The sequence below is a fragment of the Muscardinus avellanarius genome, assembly GCF_963383645.1.
Source record: "Muscardinus avellanarius genome assembly, chromosome: 15".
In the NCBI taxonomy this organism is placed as follows: Eukaryota; Metazoa; Chordata; class Mammalia; order Rodentia; family Gliridae; genus Muscardinus; species Muscardinus avellanarius.
In genome coordinates, this window is record NC_137801.1 from 64,520,899 (window position 1) to 64,538,575 (window position 17,677).

At 45.3% G+C, this 17,677-nt stretch overlaps 1 protein-coding gene across 6 annotated transcripts in view; it reads right to left on the minus strand.

Annotated features, from left to right (window-relative positions):
- Nucleotides 1-15,626, minus strand: part of AAK1 (AP2 associated kinase 1) — a gene marked incomplete at both ends in the record, with an annotated part of 196,073 nt that extends 180,447 nt beyond the window's left edge. For all 6 annotated transcript variants that reach the window (XM_080711261.1, XM_080711260.1, XM_080711265.1 and 3 more), the window contains one exon: nucleotides 15,464-15,626. In XM_080711261.1, the coding sequence (XP_080567387.1) occupies nucleotides 15,464-15,626 (163 nt within the window). The remainder of the gene's footprint in view (nucleotides 1-15,463) is intronic.
- Between the last annotated feature and the right edge of the window lie 2,051 nt (nucleotides 15,627-17,677).

The following is a 17,677-nucleotide window of genomic DNA, read 5'->3' on the forward strand; positions in this document are numbered from 1 at the left end:
TTTCAACTGCTATAACCAAGCTCATATCTGGAAGCATGCTCTCCATATTTCCAAATCTTGTGAATATTCATATGATCTTATCTAGACCTTTGTGATATGTTAACACTCCAAGGTATCCATCCTTCCTTTTTTTTTTTTTTTTTGTAGTACTGGGGATTAAATCAAGAGGCATTCTACTTCCAAGATACACCCAGCATTTTTTTTTTTAATTTTGAAACAGGATCTTACTAGGTTGATGAAGAGTCTCATTACTTGTTGAGGCTATCCTCAAACCTGCGATCCTCCTGCACCACCAGGCCCAGCATCCTTCCTTCTTTTACTTTTACTTTGCATAAATGTTCATCACCTCAGGCCCTCCTGACTCCACCTCTTCGCCTCAGAGCACTCCTCTGCTCCCTCACACACGTACTCACCATGCCCCTGATTTCACTGAGCTCCGCGGTGGAGCCGGTTTTCTTCCCAGCAATAGAGACAGCAGCGAGCAAGTCAGACAAGACCCCTGCTTGCCGGGGCTGGGACTCCAGAGGGAGGAGACACACAAATAATAAGCAAGAAAATCGGCTGACCCATGCTTGTGGGGAAGTGAAACCTGACTGGCTCCTCATATGGATAGTCCAGGAGGGCGCTGAGGTGAGCTGAGGCTTGATCTGAATGGCTAGAAGCCAGCCACAGAAGGACAAGACTGCTCCAGGCAAAGGGACCAGCCCAGCCTAAGACACAGACCAAACAATGTTACATCTCTGGAGCAATCACTGTAATGGAAAAGCACTGGGGCTGAGGCGCGGAGAGAGAGCTGTGTGGGAGCTGACAGGTCAGGCCTGAGTTTGTATTCCAGGCATGCTCCTCTTCCCCTGGTGCTCCCGAGCGAGCAAGGCGTCTCCCCACAGCCCGCACTCTTCCCCACACAGCCTCCTGCCAGTCCTCATTCCAGTCCAGTTTTGCTGCATACCACGTGTTTGTATGACAACTCCCACCCCAACATTTCTCTAACATTCAGGCCTGTCCTATGCAACAGCATCCTGAACTACACCCACACTTGGAGTTGGCACTGTACACTAAAAAGGCCCAAACAAACGTCGTTCTCTTCCCCCTCAAACACTGTGGTTTTTTTCCTTCTTTTTACTGATACTGATAACTACCCAATCACACCAGCAGAAGCCCAAGACCCATCCTGGCTTTCTCTCACCTCCATCATTTAATGATTAACACTGACTGCTCTATGTTTAGGGGGAAAGATGGGTAGAATGAAAAGAACAGAATCTTTCACCTCCATTACTAATGATACCTGCCAGCCCGGGTAGCGCACAGGCAGGCCAGGTTAACAATCCATCTCAGCAAGGCTGTCTTAGTCCCAGCTACACAGGTCTAACACTCCAATCTAATCAACCCTACCCACCTCCCTCCTAGGCAATCTCAACAGAAACTAGAATTTAACAGCCATAACTGAGTTAGAAGAAACCCTTGAGGTCACCCAGGGACCTCCTTGTTTATCTAAGCAAAGACACAGTCAGAGAGGAGAAGCCCTGAGTCCAAGATTGCTGAGAAAGAGACCTGGCCACCTCTTTCCCTGACCTCACCCAGACCATGGTTCGTATTCTGTGAGCTACCCCCAGGGCAGGACTTGAGCACCGATCCTTTGCATCACCTTAAAAGTCACCCTATAATTGCTAGGTGAGTACACAGCCACTCAAATACCTGTTTTATTTATTCTGAACTACCATTTTAAAAAAGATATAAATACATCGTCTAGGAAAGTCTCTACTGCCAATAATTAACCTTTTCCAATGAATTCTCGTTGCTGGCCAAAGAGCCACCTAGAGCCGACCTCTCAACAAAGTCACAAAGTTCACAGGGTAAGACCCAGGCAGGGTTGCTGTTGAACAACCCTTTCAACTCCTCCTCGCTGAGACTAGCAAGAACAAGGAGAAACAAGTGCCCACCTATGTTGTAAGAGCACCAGCCCTCTCGCTTCAGAACTGAGTTTCCCTTTGATAAACATGACAGTGTTATGCCCTCTTCACGCGCCCAGCCCTTACACCTACAAGTCACTTAGTAGGTATCCCACCAACCCCTCCTCCTTGAGCTTGCCTCCTTCACCCACTGGGCCGCGGGGCCAATCTACACATTTTCAAATTACTTTTCCCTTCATGTTTGTCCCCTCCTCATTACCTCATTTACTGAGGATCACTGTCCCAATTTACTGCTGGTCAATCTACATCCATCACAAACTAGAAGATGAATGTATGCTGTGCCTTAAGATAAGCTTCAGCAACACATGAGTTTTTGATACTCGACCTACTCTATCTCTACAGTACACCAGCTAGATAGTTTTGAAGCTCTTTTATATAGTTAAGGTACTTACATGTGATATCTCCACTCCTCAGACTGACAGTAGCAGGCAACCATAATTTAATCAACAAGGGGATTCATATAACTTTCTGGAAGATGTTATTTCTCAACTTTACTGAAATCCTAGAAGATTCAGTAGTTCTTATCACTGTAATAAGCTATGTGAAGTCCTCAAACATAGATCTGCCATATTACTGGAACAGGGATAAGGGAGGTCTGTATATTTGGAATCTGTCTGGTCACTCTGGCCTGCCCAGTGAGTTTGATTTCATTCATTCACCTAATTTATTTTCTAGTACCCATGGTTATTTTGTTCTAATTTAAGAATCGCCTGCCCCCAAAGAACTGATTATTTAACATTGGGAAGTAGATACAAATGACATAGATAAAAGCTAAATAAATGTTTGAGATTTTAGATCCAAAACAGTCAAGAATGACAAGCATCCAGAGCTGGGTGTGGTGGCGCATGCTTGTCGTCTCAGTACTTGGAAGGCTGAGACAGGAGAATTGCAGATTCCCAGGCAGCCTCAGCAACTAACTGATGCTCTCCACAACTTGGTGAGATCCTTTTCCAAATAAAAAATAAAACAGGCCAAGTGTAGTGGCGCACACTTGTAATCCCAGTACTTAGAGGCTGAGACAAGAGGATGGCAGATTCACAGCCAGCCTCAGCTTAGTGAGGCCCTCTGCAACTTGGTGAGACCCTGTTTCAAAATAAAAGGGTAAAAAATAGGGCTGGGGGTGTAGCTCAGGGGTAGAATGCCCCTGAATTGAACTGAATGTTCAATCTCCAGTCCCCCCACCCAACCAAACACATACACACTAAAGAATGGCAGGCACGCAGAAGCAGCTGTGGTAAGAACTATAGTTAAGATAGATGGGAAGGGGAGGGGAGGGGATCCCAGGTACAGGGAACACTATGAGTAAAGCATCATAAACAGCTAACAGTACCAGGGAGAACACAGTACCAGGGCACAGCCCTGGATAAAGCAGTCCATCATACTAATAGTTACTTGGTAGGTTAGTAATTTTTCCCCACCCCTACTAGGGATGAAACCCAGGGGCATTCTATCTCTGAGCTACACCCTCAGCCCTATTTTTTATTTTGAAACAGTCTCACTGAGTTGCAAAGGACCTCACTAAGTAGCTGAGGCTGTCCCACAAACCGTGATCCTCCCGTCTCAGCCTCCCAAATGCTGGGATTACAAGCGTGCACCACTTCGTCCAGCTTAGGAAAAATGTTTTGACACATATATCTTCTCCAAAATTCCAGCTCACCAGGTTAGACACATAGCAAAACAAATATCCCCTGATAAAAACAAAATTCATGAACCCAAATATGAAGAATTACCATTCAGAGATCGCTAACCAACTATATGCCTGGCATTATGCTAAATGTTCTTCATGTAATCATTTCATAATTCTTACTAAAACCCGTGTTTTTGCTTTTTATAAATGCAAAGAGTAGGCCTTAGTAAGTTGCCCAACATCACAGGGTCAGATCCAAGATTCAAACCAAGACTGCCTTGAGGCTTCCAGTGCCCATGCTTTTAAACTGCCACACCCAGTGCTAACCTTGGAAGTCTCTAAGGAAGACACTGCAGCACTCACTTTAGTCTGAGAGGAAAAAGAGGCAGGACAGTACTGCATATCAGGTTTTCCCTAGTCATTACTGACTTATACCATCTGGTCAAGCCAAGCTTTTTCCACAGCCAAAGGCCTAATGGAATTATTCCAATGCGGCCCCCCTGCAATTCTCCCCCCTTCCCCACTAATATTCCCAGAATTCTAAACAAAATAGCGGACAGAGGCCTGAAGAACAGGGTTGGGCTACCTCCAGGGAAAACTAAACAAGTCTAATAACCCTGAAAGATAATCAGTACTTCTTGAGCCCGCAGTGACTGGCCTGGGAAAGGATGAGTCAAGGCACAGGCAGGGAACTTGCCACCTCTGCAGATGCTGTCAGGCCCTGATCCTCCAGGGAGGCCCCCAGCAGTGCCTGAGGCCCATTTCTTTTTCTCATCTCCATAGATAATGAAGTTGCTATTTGTTCAAAAGCTCTTTCTCAGTACCAAAAGGACAATAATCTTTCCCTCACCCTAAAGGTCCCAGACAATAGCTATAAATGTCCTTGAAAACAAGCACCAAACAAATTACATGGCATTAGACGACTTTCTCCAGGACTCAAGTCCCAGATGAAAAGCGTTATTATTTAAGATCATTATAATTACAAATGATAATCTGGCTTCAAGGCTATGCTTAGCCTTCTATTATAATAATATAGGGATGCCATAAGCTCTTTGGTCCAATAATCTCTCAGCTTTTCAGAAATCATAAATAACAAAGCCTCGACTGGCACTGCCATCCATTGTCTGCCAAGGTTAACTCAGACCCCAAGGAGAAAAGTGACCAGCTCAAACTGATTCAACCACAGCAACCTCAAATGGAAATGCACGCTTTCACTCTTTCAACTTCTGTTTCAATTTCTGGAATTTGCCATCTACCCAAGTGGAAAGCACATTCAAAAGGACTTGCCTTTGTAACAATTATCTGTGACTTGATAGAAGGACTGAGATTGTGTAAAGTATGCGTAATAGATTCAATAATAATAATAATAATAAAGATAATATGCTAATAATAAAAAATAAAAAAGAAATGCTAAATGCTACAGTCAGTAGTACCTTAAGGCATTAATATTTATTAGTCCTAAATGATTCAAATCCGCGTAGGATGAAAAGGCTTTTTTTGTTTGGGTATAAACACAGTGCATTTGATTTATATATGTAGGCAATTTTACTCCCTGAAAAAGACCAAAATTATTGCAATACTCACTCCAACTTTACTAAGAGAAGACTAGAATATATCCAAACATACAGAACCAGATATGTTCCCTAGAACAGGTGACTGTGCACCCCCCAGGTGACATTAGCAACGTCTGGAGATGTTTTTCACTGACACAACTGAGGAAGTATGTGTGACTGTCATCTGTAGGTAGAAGCCAGGACACGGTAAGCATTCTTTAGTGCACACAATGGTCCCCCACAAGAATGAACTGCCCAGACTGAAAGGTCGGCAGGGCCAAGGTGCACAGCATGCCACGCTGACCAGCCTAGGGACCGGGAGCTGGGGTGACTCGGGAGGACGGTGTGACTTTAGGCAAATCACTCATTATCTTCATTCATTTCCTCAGAAACAAAAAACTAGCAATCTTTCTTAACCTATTATAGCTAAAAATCCTTATGTAATTTTCTGCATAAAATAGCTACTTACAGAAATAAACCAGTAAACCCAGACAGGTAAAATGGCAAGTCTTGGAAGGCCCTGGTTGAAAACAGGTGAGCCAGTACCACTTACTGAACATGAATTTGGGGCCTCAAAAAAGAGGCTCCCCATATTTCCACATATGAATGTTATAGTTTGAATGCTTACATTACCCCAAAATTTATATGTTAAATTTGAATCACCAAGGTGATATTAGCAGATGGAATCTTTGGGTAGTAATTAGGTAAATGAAATCAGTGCCTTTATCAAAACGGCCCCAGACCTCACCCCTTCCTTCTTTAAGGACACACTGAGAAGAAGTGGGCAGTCTACAACCCAAAAGAGGCCCTCAACAGAACCCAACTATGCTGGCACCCTGGTCTTGGCTTCCCAGCCCTCAGAATTCAGAAAAAATAAAATTTCTGCTGTTAATAAGCTACCCAGTTTGGAGCATTTTGTTATAGCAGTCAAAATGGACTGAGACCATGAGAAACCTCAAAATGTTATGGAAGCATCTCCTGCCTTAAAAAGCTCATATTGAGGAGATTCAATTGGAAAGGTCTGGGGAATTTCTTGCTATTTTTTTTTCTTCTTGTACAGGGGATTGAACCCAGGGGGCACTATAACATTGAGCTATATCTCCTTTTTATTTTTTTATTTTTAGACAAGAGCCAGCTAAATTGCTCAGGCTGGACTTGAACTTGCAATCCTCCTGCACAGTAGCTGGGATTACAGGCATGTGCCACCAGACCAGGTGAAAAGGGTTATTTAAGTGTCGAGCCTGTTAGGAAAAGGGTCAGGTTTAGTGGTGGCGCATTTACCTGGCATATACAACGATCCTGAAGCACCACATACACACTCCAAAAAAAAAAGTTATGAGAAAAGTTATCTGTATGAGGAAGACTTTTCGGAAAGAATCTGCATTGCATCTAAGGGCCTTGGAGTCAAGTTCTTTCACTGCTACTTTTGTCAAATGGGAACTGGTATTACCCACTGCTTCCTCGTGTGTGCAGTTAAGAACTGTCCTTCCTACCTCTTAGGGATACTGTGATTATGAAATGGGAGGGTACGGGCACTAGGCCATTGTGTGTAAGAGCCAGCAAGGCTTACTTAGCATCCTGTATGTGCTCAGCATGTCTGAGATGCTATGGTAACATCTCATGTCTGAGATGCTATGGTGAAAAGGTGAAAAGGTAACTAGAGAAGTAATGAAGACTTGGCTCCTGACTTTCTAGTTGATATATGATCAACACACAAGAAACAAGTGAACCCCACAAAATAATATCTATTGCAATGCTGGCTACGTGGTATAATGTCTAAATTCTGGAGGAGATGAGGGAAAGAGATGAATGAGAAATGCAATGTTATAAAATATTTGTGAAGGTAGACTGAGTCTTTTCTCCGGAACCCCTCCTTCAATGAACCTTGCTTTAGGGAACATACCTAGTCCGCCTGTTTGCATGTATTCTAATGTTCTCCTGGTAAAGCGAAAGTAAGTACTTTCAGTCTTTTTTGAGGAACAAAAAGTGGCTGAGAACCACTGTTCTGGACCAATGCTCTGCAAACAGGGTTACCCAGAACAATCCAGTGGGATATAGAAAGAAAATGTAAGATCCTCCCTCTATATTTATTTTCATCATATTAGATAAGATTCTTTGAGTAAAAAGACGAGCCAAAAAAGGGAGAAAATATTTGCAAATCATATATATCTGAAAGGGAAATAATATCCAGAATATAGAAAGAATTCCTAAAACTCAATAACAATCTTACTCAAAAATGGACAAAGACTTAGGCATCTTTCCAAAGAAGATACACAAATGGCTAATAAACACATAAAAGATGTTCAACAACACAAATGATTAGAAAAATGCAAATCAAAACTACAGTGAGGCAGGCGTGGTGGCCCAAGCTTGTAATCCCAGCATTCGGGAGGCTGAGACAGGAGGATTTCAGTTCAAGGACAGCCTCAACTACTTAGTGAGGCCCTCTGCAACTTAGTGAGACCCTGTTTCAAAATAAAGAATAAAATAATAGGGCAGGGGGTGTAGCAGGGGCATTCGGAGGTCAAATGCCCCTGGGTTCCATCCCTAGACCCACCAAAAAAAAAAAAAAAAAAAAAAAAACTACAGTGAGATAATAACACCTCATGCCCCTAGGATGGCACCTAGGACAAACAGAAATTAACAAATGTTGATATACTGTTGATGGACATGTAAGATTGGTATACCTGCTGCAAGAAACCATATGGCAGTTTCTCAAAAATTAAAAATAAAGGCCAAGCATTTTGGCACATGCCTGTAATCCCAGTTACTTGGAAGGCAGAAACAGGAGGATTATAGTTTCAAAGACAGCCTCAATTTAGCAAGACTCTCAGCAAACTAGTAATACCTTGTTTCAAAATAAAAAATAAAATAGGGGTAGGGAATGTAGCCTAGAGATAGAAGGCCCCCTGAGTTCAATCCCCAGTACCACTCAAAAATAAGTAAAAAATTGCCATATGATCCAAAAATTCTACTTCTATGTATGTAGCAAAAATATTGAATGCAGGGTCTTGAAGAAATAACATGAGGTACTTAAAGCAGTCAAAATCAACTCAGGAGCTGAGACAGGAGGATCACAGGTTTGAGGCCAGCCTCAGCAACTGAGTGAGGACCATGCTTCAAAATAAAAAAATAAAAAAGGCTATGAGTGTAGCTCAGAGGGAGAATGTCCTAGATATAATCCCGAGTACCAAAAAAAGGTCAAAATTAGAGTGAAAAGGTGAACTGGTGCTTGCCAGAGATGAGAGGAAATACATAAGAAGTTACCATTCAATGGGTACAGAATTTCAGTTTTACAAGATGAAAAGTTATGGGGACGGATGGTGGTGATGGTTGACCATTATGAATGCATTTAATATCATTGGACCATACACTAAAAATGATTACAATGGTAAATTTTTTTACATGTTCTACTATAATTTAAGAAATTGGAAAAAATAAAATTTTATCTTTACTACTATATAATATATGGCCACAGAGTCTCACATCAGAGGGTTAATGATGATAGCCTTTCAGCCCCCTGAGAGGTAATGAAATTTATGTGGGCTTGGTTAAGTGGAATCACTAGTTGCATTGTTTTAAATGGATTAACCCTCATAAAACAAACAAGAGGCTTAGAAAGATTTCTGTAATGAAACCTTAAAGATAACGCAAGCATAAATGAACAAGAGAATGGCAGTATGACAGCCATTTCTATTCCTAGTATACTCTTCATCAAGTACATTGCAAGGCAGAAACAATCACAGTCTAATAAGATATGACAAGAAATTCACTGATACCTTGTGAGATCTTTAAAATATGGGTGACGTCCACTATCCTTCCATACTAAGTAGAAGTGTGCCTTCAGATATTAGCGAATGACAGAAGGACATGAAGGTAACTTACCATCATAAAAGACGGTATGCTTCTTAACTCATGGTGCTATTCTACCCATAAAATTTAGAGGCTATTGTCCTAGACCCAAACTGCCCAATAAAACTTTTTGTGCTGATAAAAGTCTTATCTGCCCTGTTCAAAACGTTAAGCCCTAGCCACATGTGGCTATTAAGCTATTGGAATATAGCTAATGTATCTGAAGAATTAAATTATTATTTTATTTTAAATGGTTTAAATTTAAATAGCTATATGTGGCTTGTGGCTACTTTATTGGAGAGCACATCCCTGGGCCACTATCAGATTATTGCCTCTATCTCAAATCCTACAGCTCCCCAGCAAGCAGTACACTTTCCTGCTTTTGCACCTTTGGCCATGTTATCCTCTCTGCCTAGAATGTTCTCCCAACCTTGTCCATCTAGCATCATGTTCTCATTTTTGGAAGAAAATTCTCCAATGTTACCTTTGCGTAGCTTTTTAGACCATTTCCCACACCACAAAATTAACTGCACGCCCAGGTGTGTGGCCCTCTCCCTTACCATCCCTCCATTACAGGACCTGTAGCTCTTTTCTCACACATCTCAAGGGCCATGGCTGTGAGTTCCGCAGGCAGAACCACGCACCATTCACCCCTGCGTGATGCCCCACACAGAGCAAGTGCCTTTCAGCAATGCTCACTGGATAAGACAGTGGATGAACTGACAAACCTGATCTTCTGATTCCAAATGCAGTGCTCTTCCTCCACACCAAATATGGGTCCACAAAAGTAGACTGCAGGTCAGCCTTTGCTACCTCACATGCTAGATGCCACTTCAGTAGATAACACCATTTCTATTTGTCAGACACAGATGTCACCATTATCTTGGAAGTGGGCTCAGAAGGCATCTCTCCTTCTAAGAGTACAAGACGAAGGTGGATGGTGGTATAGTCCCCTTTCTGAAGGATCAACTTTCAAATATTACAAGTTAGAATGATAGCTTAATGTAGGCACTTTTTTCAGGTGTTTTATTAGTATTTATCAAGCCTTTCTTGTGTACTCTACAAGCCATCTTAGCTATCAAAGTACAAGAGCATGCCTCCTCTAATACTGCTCCCCTCAAAATCACATGCTCTCTCTCCATCATCTCTCATTAAATGTGCTTGACTTTGTTAGAAAGGCCAACAGAAGGGCTCTGGCCATAGCGATTGCTTATTCTGGACTTCATTTCTGAATTCTGGATTTGGCTATATTTAGCAAAGCTATAACCGTCATCATGCCCGAAGCCAGGAAGAAGACACCATTCACAAACCACCCCCTGAAAATCTGCAGTTGCCTCTAAAAAACCAGACTTCCCAGCAGGCAAAGACATCTGAAGTGGGAGGGATCAAATTGGTATTTGCGTCAAGAGAAGGCCTCAGGTGCTTATAACTAATCTATCTGTCTGCTCTCAAGGGTTTCCATAAACTTATTTCTTCCTTTCCTCACCAACAGACCTTCTGTCTAGTCAAACATCCTCATCATCAACGCTGTTCACTACTTCTTTCTGTAACACTGGTCATCTCCCTGCCTCCCCTTATTCCCTCAGGCATGCATGCTCACACACATACACACACATGCCTGCTTCTGCTTCACGCTTCTTGCTTTTTGTGACCCCAAATTAGCTCCTCCCCTCCCCCCAAGAGCTGAAGCACAGTAGCGAAGCAGTACATATATGTAGCTGTTTGACAGTTCTTTAAAAGGCCAAGGGCCACTAGAGAAAGCAAGCAGCAAACACATCCAATGCGTACTGGGGAGCAAATGTAAAAGAATTTCATTCTACCACTTCCTGTCCTTCTTTTCTTCATTCTGGAGGGGAGACTTGTGGTAACCACAATAATAACGTAAGACTAGTCAATATTCTGCAGCTCACCATTCTGCTTCTCAGCTCTGTACCTCTGCGTCTGCTGCTGCCTCTGGCTGGAAGGCCTTAGTAACCCTCAGCTGGAACATCTGCTGGCTAATTTCCATTCTTGCTCAAATCTTCCTTCATTAGGGGCCCTCAGCCTCAGGACCTTTCTCTCGATCACCTCTTAACATCTCTTACTGTCTATTATACAGTAAGGCCTACGCTCAGTGCTAGATGTGTATCTTGAGGTTATTTATTGGTCTATGAGTATATGTCCCATCCAACTTATTTTCTCTGGAACCTGCCACAAAGAAGCACTAATAAATGTTTACCAGAGATATACATGCATGTATCACACTGTCACCACCAAGGCATCTGAATTATATGCTGTATGCGAATTTATTCTGTGTGTGGTTTCACGTACATTTTTAAGTCTCACTAGCGTGCTCTATAGATAGGAGAAATTATCAGTTTTCTGATACAAAGTCTTAGTTCTCATTCACCACTGAACCTGAATTCCTTCAGTGCCGGTGGGGGCGGGGGGACCATTTGAGGAGCCAGCTAGTCTTCCTTATATAAAACTGATACAGCTCTGAAATGTGGTCTTGGACACAGCAGGTATTAAACATTTCCTTATTGTTTAAAGCTTAGATATAAGGCCTCATATAGCTAAAGAAGTATGATGAAAGCACTGCTTCTCAGTCCTTCTTGAAGCATTGCTCTAATTTTCCCACTGAGCTCATTCTGGAAGCTTACACCAAATCGTTCCTGATATCACATGCCCATTAACTCAGACATGATTTAGCATCTCATAATGGCATCTTCGCTAAGAAAGCTAGAGAGAACGTATCCTCCCCAGCACTCAGCCTAGAGATATGCTTCCCTCAGACAACACAGTTCCCTCTGGACTAGTTAGTGAGCCAGACCAGCAAAGCTGAAGCTGCCAATAGAGAAAGAGCAACCCAGCATTCTCTTATTTTACCTAGCATCATTTCTTGGGGTTCTTGCAACTCCTCGCTACAATCCACAGACTAACAACCATATTCAGGAAAAAGAAATAATAAGGTGGTGGCATTCAGGTCTGTGTTTGAAGCTCCCCCACACCACCCTCCCTAAACTGCCTGGCCACTGCCCTGGGCATGTGGTATTCAACTCTCACTGTCCTTAGACAACTCTGGCTGGGACCAGTGAATCGGTCAGCACTAAAGGACCAAGAGAAGAGGGTCCAGGGAAGGAGTGTGGCTCCCCAAACCATCTACTGACCTTTAAGAAGCTGGTACATTCGATGCAAAAACCATCTGGCTCAGCCCACCCAGAATGGAGGAAGGGTTGCCTCAGATTGCTACGGCCAAGCCAACCTTCAAGTTGCTCTCCATTCCCCTTTAAATAAATATTTTTCCAGGTAAACAGTGGCTACCATTTATTGAACTCCTGAAAAATATTAAATACTGTGTGTGTGTGTGTGTGTGTGTGTGTGTGTGTGTGTTTACTGAGGATTGAACCTAGAGGATTTCTACCTCTGAGCTACACTCTCAGCCTTATTTTACGTTTTATTTTGAAACGGAGCCTCACTAAATTATGGATGATCTCACCAAGATGCTGAAGCTGGCTTCAAACCTGAGATCCTCCTGACTCAGCTTCCCAAGCACTGGGGTTACAGGCATGCGCCACCATGCCTGGCTTAAATACTTTCTATGTGGGTTGTCTTACTTAACTCTCAAGACTGTCGGTAGGGTTCTCAAATTTTAACTTGTATCACGATCTCCCAAGAGCTTGTTAACGACCCCACCCAGGGTCTGGAGTGAGGCCTGAGAATCTGCGGTTCTAACACGCTCCCAGATGGTAAGGCTGCTGCTGATCCAGGCTCCAAGCTTTAGACACACTGCCAAGGGGAAACAGGCATTTTGAGTGGTTTAGAAAGTGATGTGTGCAGGTCTGAATGTATTACTTCGAATCTCACTGTAATGTGTAACTACAGTGTGCCAATAACGTATTAAAAAAGAAGAGAGGTCTCAACTATCTTCAACCAATTCCATAGCTGGTAAAACAGATCCAGAACTTGAACCTACATCTGTCTGACCCCACAGACGGCTCTCGTAACCACACCACTGCCTTGTATTCCCACTTCGTCGGCAGCCCCTTTCAGACCTCCCTCGTGCCTTCCAGAACAGAGCGGTGCCTTTGTAGGCGCTACATAAATACTTTGTATACTGACTCCTACATATCTACATAGTTCTAAGGCCGCAAATTCAAACTCAGTCATAACCAAAGAACACGAAGAGGGCCGCACTGCTGGGCCAACTTTACACGACCCTCTCGTGCCACTCCAAGTCCTCGCCAATGCTGCCACCACACTGGCCTACTCATCCTTCAGTCAGTTCCTCCAGAAAAGAGTCCTTAACTCCCTAGAACTGAGGACCCTGATCAAATAAAACTGGTAGCCATTGCACCCTAAACTAACTTCCACGATAGCACGCATCACTCTATTATAACTGGCTATTACTTTTCATCTGTTGCGGCCGTATGTAGACTCTAGAATCTAGTCTAATAACTTGTCTCCAGAGCCTTGCACCATGCCTGGCACATCATCGGCGCTCCGTAACAGTTTGTTGAATGAATAATTAAGGAAACGAATGCACAGCTACAAGCCTAAAGTTCCACTTAAAAACAAAACACATGATGTGCAGGTGTCGGGGATGAATTCCAGGGAAGAGGACGGCAGCCTAGATGTAACAAAGCCCAAATTTGCCAGGCTCAGAGAACAGGCACTGCTCAGGGCACCAGGCATGACGAGATAACATCGGAGCTGAAAAATATGCTCTTGGGCCATAAGGTCAGCAGAGGCCATTCAGAAGGGGAGGAAAGAACTCTGTGCCCCCTCATTTCTCCTCATGGCTCCCTCACACACACTCATCTGTTTCTCCACCCCACTGCAGTCAAGGGCTTTGGCACAGGGATGAAAGAGACAGATCAGACTCAAGGGTACAGATTTGGCAGCGGGCACAGAAGCATCTCCCATCCTGCACCAAAGCCCACAAGGAAGGATCCAGAGAGACAGTGACTCAGGCCCCGGATTAGGTCCAGCTAAAGCAGTACTGAGAAAGAAAGAGCAATAATTTCACAAGGACATTCATTTTTAAGCACTTTTTAAAAATAGTGTTTTTCAACTACAAGCTTCAACCCTGCCCCCAGAAACTGGGCCCTGTTGAATCCAGCACTTACACAAGCTGAGAGCCAAACACAGCTTCTGCCTCTTCCCAACCTACCCACCAGCCTGCACCACTCCTGGGCCCAGGTAGGGATCTTTGCTTCAGTCTTAACTTGCAAAAGCCTCCTTTTTAAAGAGAGCGCTTAGCTTCTCTCTTCCCCACTTAATAAACTCTTCCCTACCACCATGTTACAGTAATAGAGGCCTCCCTCTTCCCAACCCCTCGAAGTCTATAACACAACCTAAAGCAGGTTGGCCCCATCCAATTAGTTTGAATTGCTTTATGCCGGCAATGAACTGTGAAAAGTATGAGTCTGGCATAATTATGAAGGTCGAGGTTAAGGTTAGCAAAAGATATATGCAAAGATTTCCCGAAAGCCAGGATAAACATGTACATCTACATATGTACAGATATACAATGCGCACGCACACACACACACACACACACACACACACACACACAGAAGGCATTTACACAGAAGATCTAAATAACATCCTCTCCGATAGAGGTAAAACAAAATCAGAGACACTCTCAAGTTATTCCTAATAAAAACTAAAACAGGGGGAAGAAGGGGCCTATGAGATTGGAATAATCACCTTCATTTCATATCATTTCTATTATCTTCACTATATCCTGTGGACCTGATTTCAGTGAAAAACAAAATCAGAGACACTCTCAAGTTATTCCTAATAAAAACTAAAACAGAGGGAAGAAGGGGCCTATGAGATTGGAATAATCACCTTCATTTCATATCATTTCTATTATCTTCACTATATCCTGTGTACCTGATTTCAGTTGGGTCAGCAAACGAACCCAGATACATCCACCAAGCGCCTTGACTCTCGGAAAAACACATTCCCGTTCCCCTAAAACATTCTCTTCCTTTCAACGCCTGCTCATGGAGTGGGAAAGTTGGGTAGGAGAAACCTCTCTCTCCTCTTAATGATTCCTCCATGCCCATCCTTCTACCTTTACATCAATATTTCGAGTCTTAGAGAATGAAGAGCCCACCCGTCTGCATTCGATGTAAAGCTGTACACTTTTACACATACATTTTCTCATCTGATCCACATAATTCAGCCAGGGAAGGAAAGCGGCTTCTCGACGCTTTTTTCTATAATAAAAGGCCACTGAAGTAAACAATTTCGGTAAACCCCTCCACCACACTCGCGCGCACACACCCCTGAAGGCCCTGTCACTCTCCAATCTCAGTTTTAAATCTCTCAAGGACAATGACTCACAGGGAAAGTGAAGGGGGAAGGGAGGGTCAATTGGTCAAAACCCATTCATACATTCGATAACTAGAAACCAGTCTTGCCACATCAGCAGAAGATTTTAATTTACGGCGCTCTAAGTTCCACCTTACCTTCCGCCAAAACCTCGTCCACAGTGACTTGCTGTCGCCCGATGCCAAAGACCCTTCCTATGTAGCCACTGCCCAGGCCCGAGGTGCTGCCCCCTCCTCCGCTGGAGCCAGAACCCAGGCCAGAGCCGCCTTGCTCTCGCCGGGAGTCGAAAAACTTCTTCATCTTGCAAATGGGAAGCAGCAAAGCGAAATACGATGGCTTCTAGATTTTTTTTTTTTTTTTTTTTTAAGATCTAAGGATTTCTTCTCGGATTTCAGCCCGGAGAGGAGTCACCCGGATCGGCCGTGGGGGTGGGGGCTGAGGGAGGATGCCTAGAGGAATATGCGTGTCAATCGCGCGGCGGGTCTCCTCCTCCTCCAGAGAGCGATTCGTGTAAGTTTAAACCTGTGATGACAGAAGGAGGGAGAGAGAGAGAGATGAATCAGTAACACACTTAAAAATTCGACTGCTGAGTCCTAAGGGCAGCAAAAAGCCATCATCCTGGGGAAAACGCTTCATGCATTTTCCTGGCGAGAAAAACCCTGGGGCTGAAAAACGCATCTCCGGCCCCGGAGCCAGGGGCTGGGAGAAAGGAGGGGTTCGGCCGCCCTGGACAGCGCCGACCCTGCTCGGCTCTGCCTCCCCTCGTCCCCGGTCCCCGCCGCCCCGCGAGGCAGCATCCCACGGCACCCACTTGCCACGGCTCCGCGGCCGGCGCCAGCTACCAGCCCCGCAACATTGTCACGGCCGCCGGGCCGGCCTGCGACGCGGAGAGGAGGCGGCGCTGCAGCCAGAGCCCGGCCGCTTTCGGCGCCCGCCCGCCCGCCAGCTGATCCCCCGAGCGCCCGGCGGAGACTGACCCGCCGCCCCTCCCCCGCGCGCGCTCCCGCCCGGCTCCATCCACCCAACCAGGAAGTGAACCGCCGCCGGAAGTGCCTCTCGGGGCGGCGCGGCCCGGCCCCGGGGCCGCTCCTGCGACCGCCGCTCTGCCGCGACCGCCGGGAAGAAGCGGATGTCGAGGAAGGGGCCGGGAAAGGGGGTCACAGTGCCGAGAGGGTCTTGGGGGAAAAAAATTAAAAAAAAAAAAAAAACCGTAGCTATCGCCCGGCCGCGGGGCACCCTGGGAAATGTAGTTCGGCGTCGCCCGACGGCTGGACTACAACTCCCAGGATGCACCCGGGGCGGCGGGCGCTGCGTGGGCCGTGGCCTCCGCGGCCTCGAAGGTGGTTAGCGGGGTGGTGCAGATGTGGGGATTCGGTTATTTAAACACATCCGGTAAAGAAACTGCCGGGGACTAGGTTGCCCCCCTTGCTGCATGCTCCCCCTCCTGGAGCCATGTTATTTGCGGCCGGGGCTCCTGGCACAGGGGACTCTGGGGGTTGTGGTTTCCAGGAGGATGGAGGCTGACACCTGAAGGACGCGGCTTAACCGCTTAGCCCTGAGCTGATCCTGCGGGGCTTCCCGCGCCACCCACCAGAAGGTGGAGGAGGCAGGGCGGTGGGTGCGCTGTGTCGGCAGTTGGTTCGAGCCACACTGGAACGTCAGCCCCAAAAGAAATAAAACCGGTGCCTCTCGCCCCCCAGCTCCAGAGCTGCTTCTGCGCCCAGATGAGGAGGGAGCTGGCTCCGCGGCCAGCTCGGAGCTAGGCGCCTGGTGAGACCCGGTCTCCACGGAAATCCACAGGCGGGATTCAGACCGACTAACTGCTGAGGGCTAGGTGCAGGGAAGACCCGAGGGGGTCAGAGGATCCGCGGTTGCCTGACCCCAAACTTTATGAACCTCGTCAGCCTTTGCGACCCTCAGCCCTTCCACCTTCGCTGAGCTATGGGTGGGCCCAAGCTTCACGAACCTCCCTCCACACGGGAATCGTAGGCAAACCTGTTATTTCTTTTTCCACTTCAAGATTCTTCCATTGATGTTTCTTTTATCCTGACATCGCACGAGTGCCGAAGGTGGGGCGGGGGACCGCTATACGATTTGCATCTGTCAAACGTGGAAGATTTGGAAAGGGGCTGGGTACCCTTCTCCTTCCTTAGACTTTCTGATGATGCTGAAAGTAATGCCGATACCAATCTCCCGAAAAAAATTCACGATTTTTCTAATCTCTGAACATAGGTTATTTCTCACCACCTGCTCTCCCTCACTCTCTAGTGCTGCGACAGCCCTCTGGTCGTATTATTCGCACCAGCGTTTCTTTAGTTGGCATTTGAGGAGAATGAAGAAGGGTGCCCCAG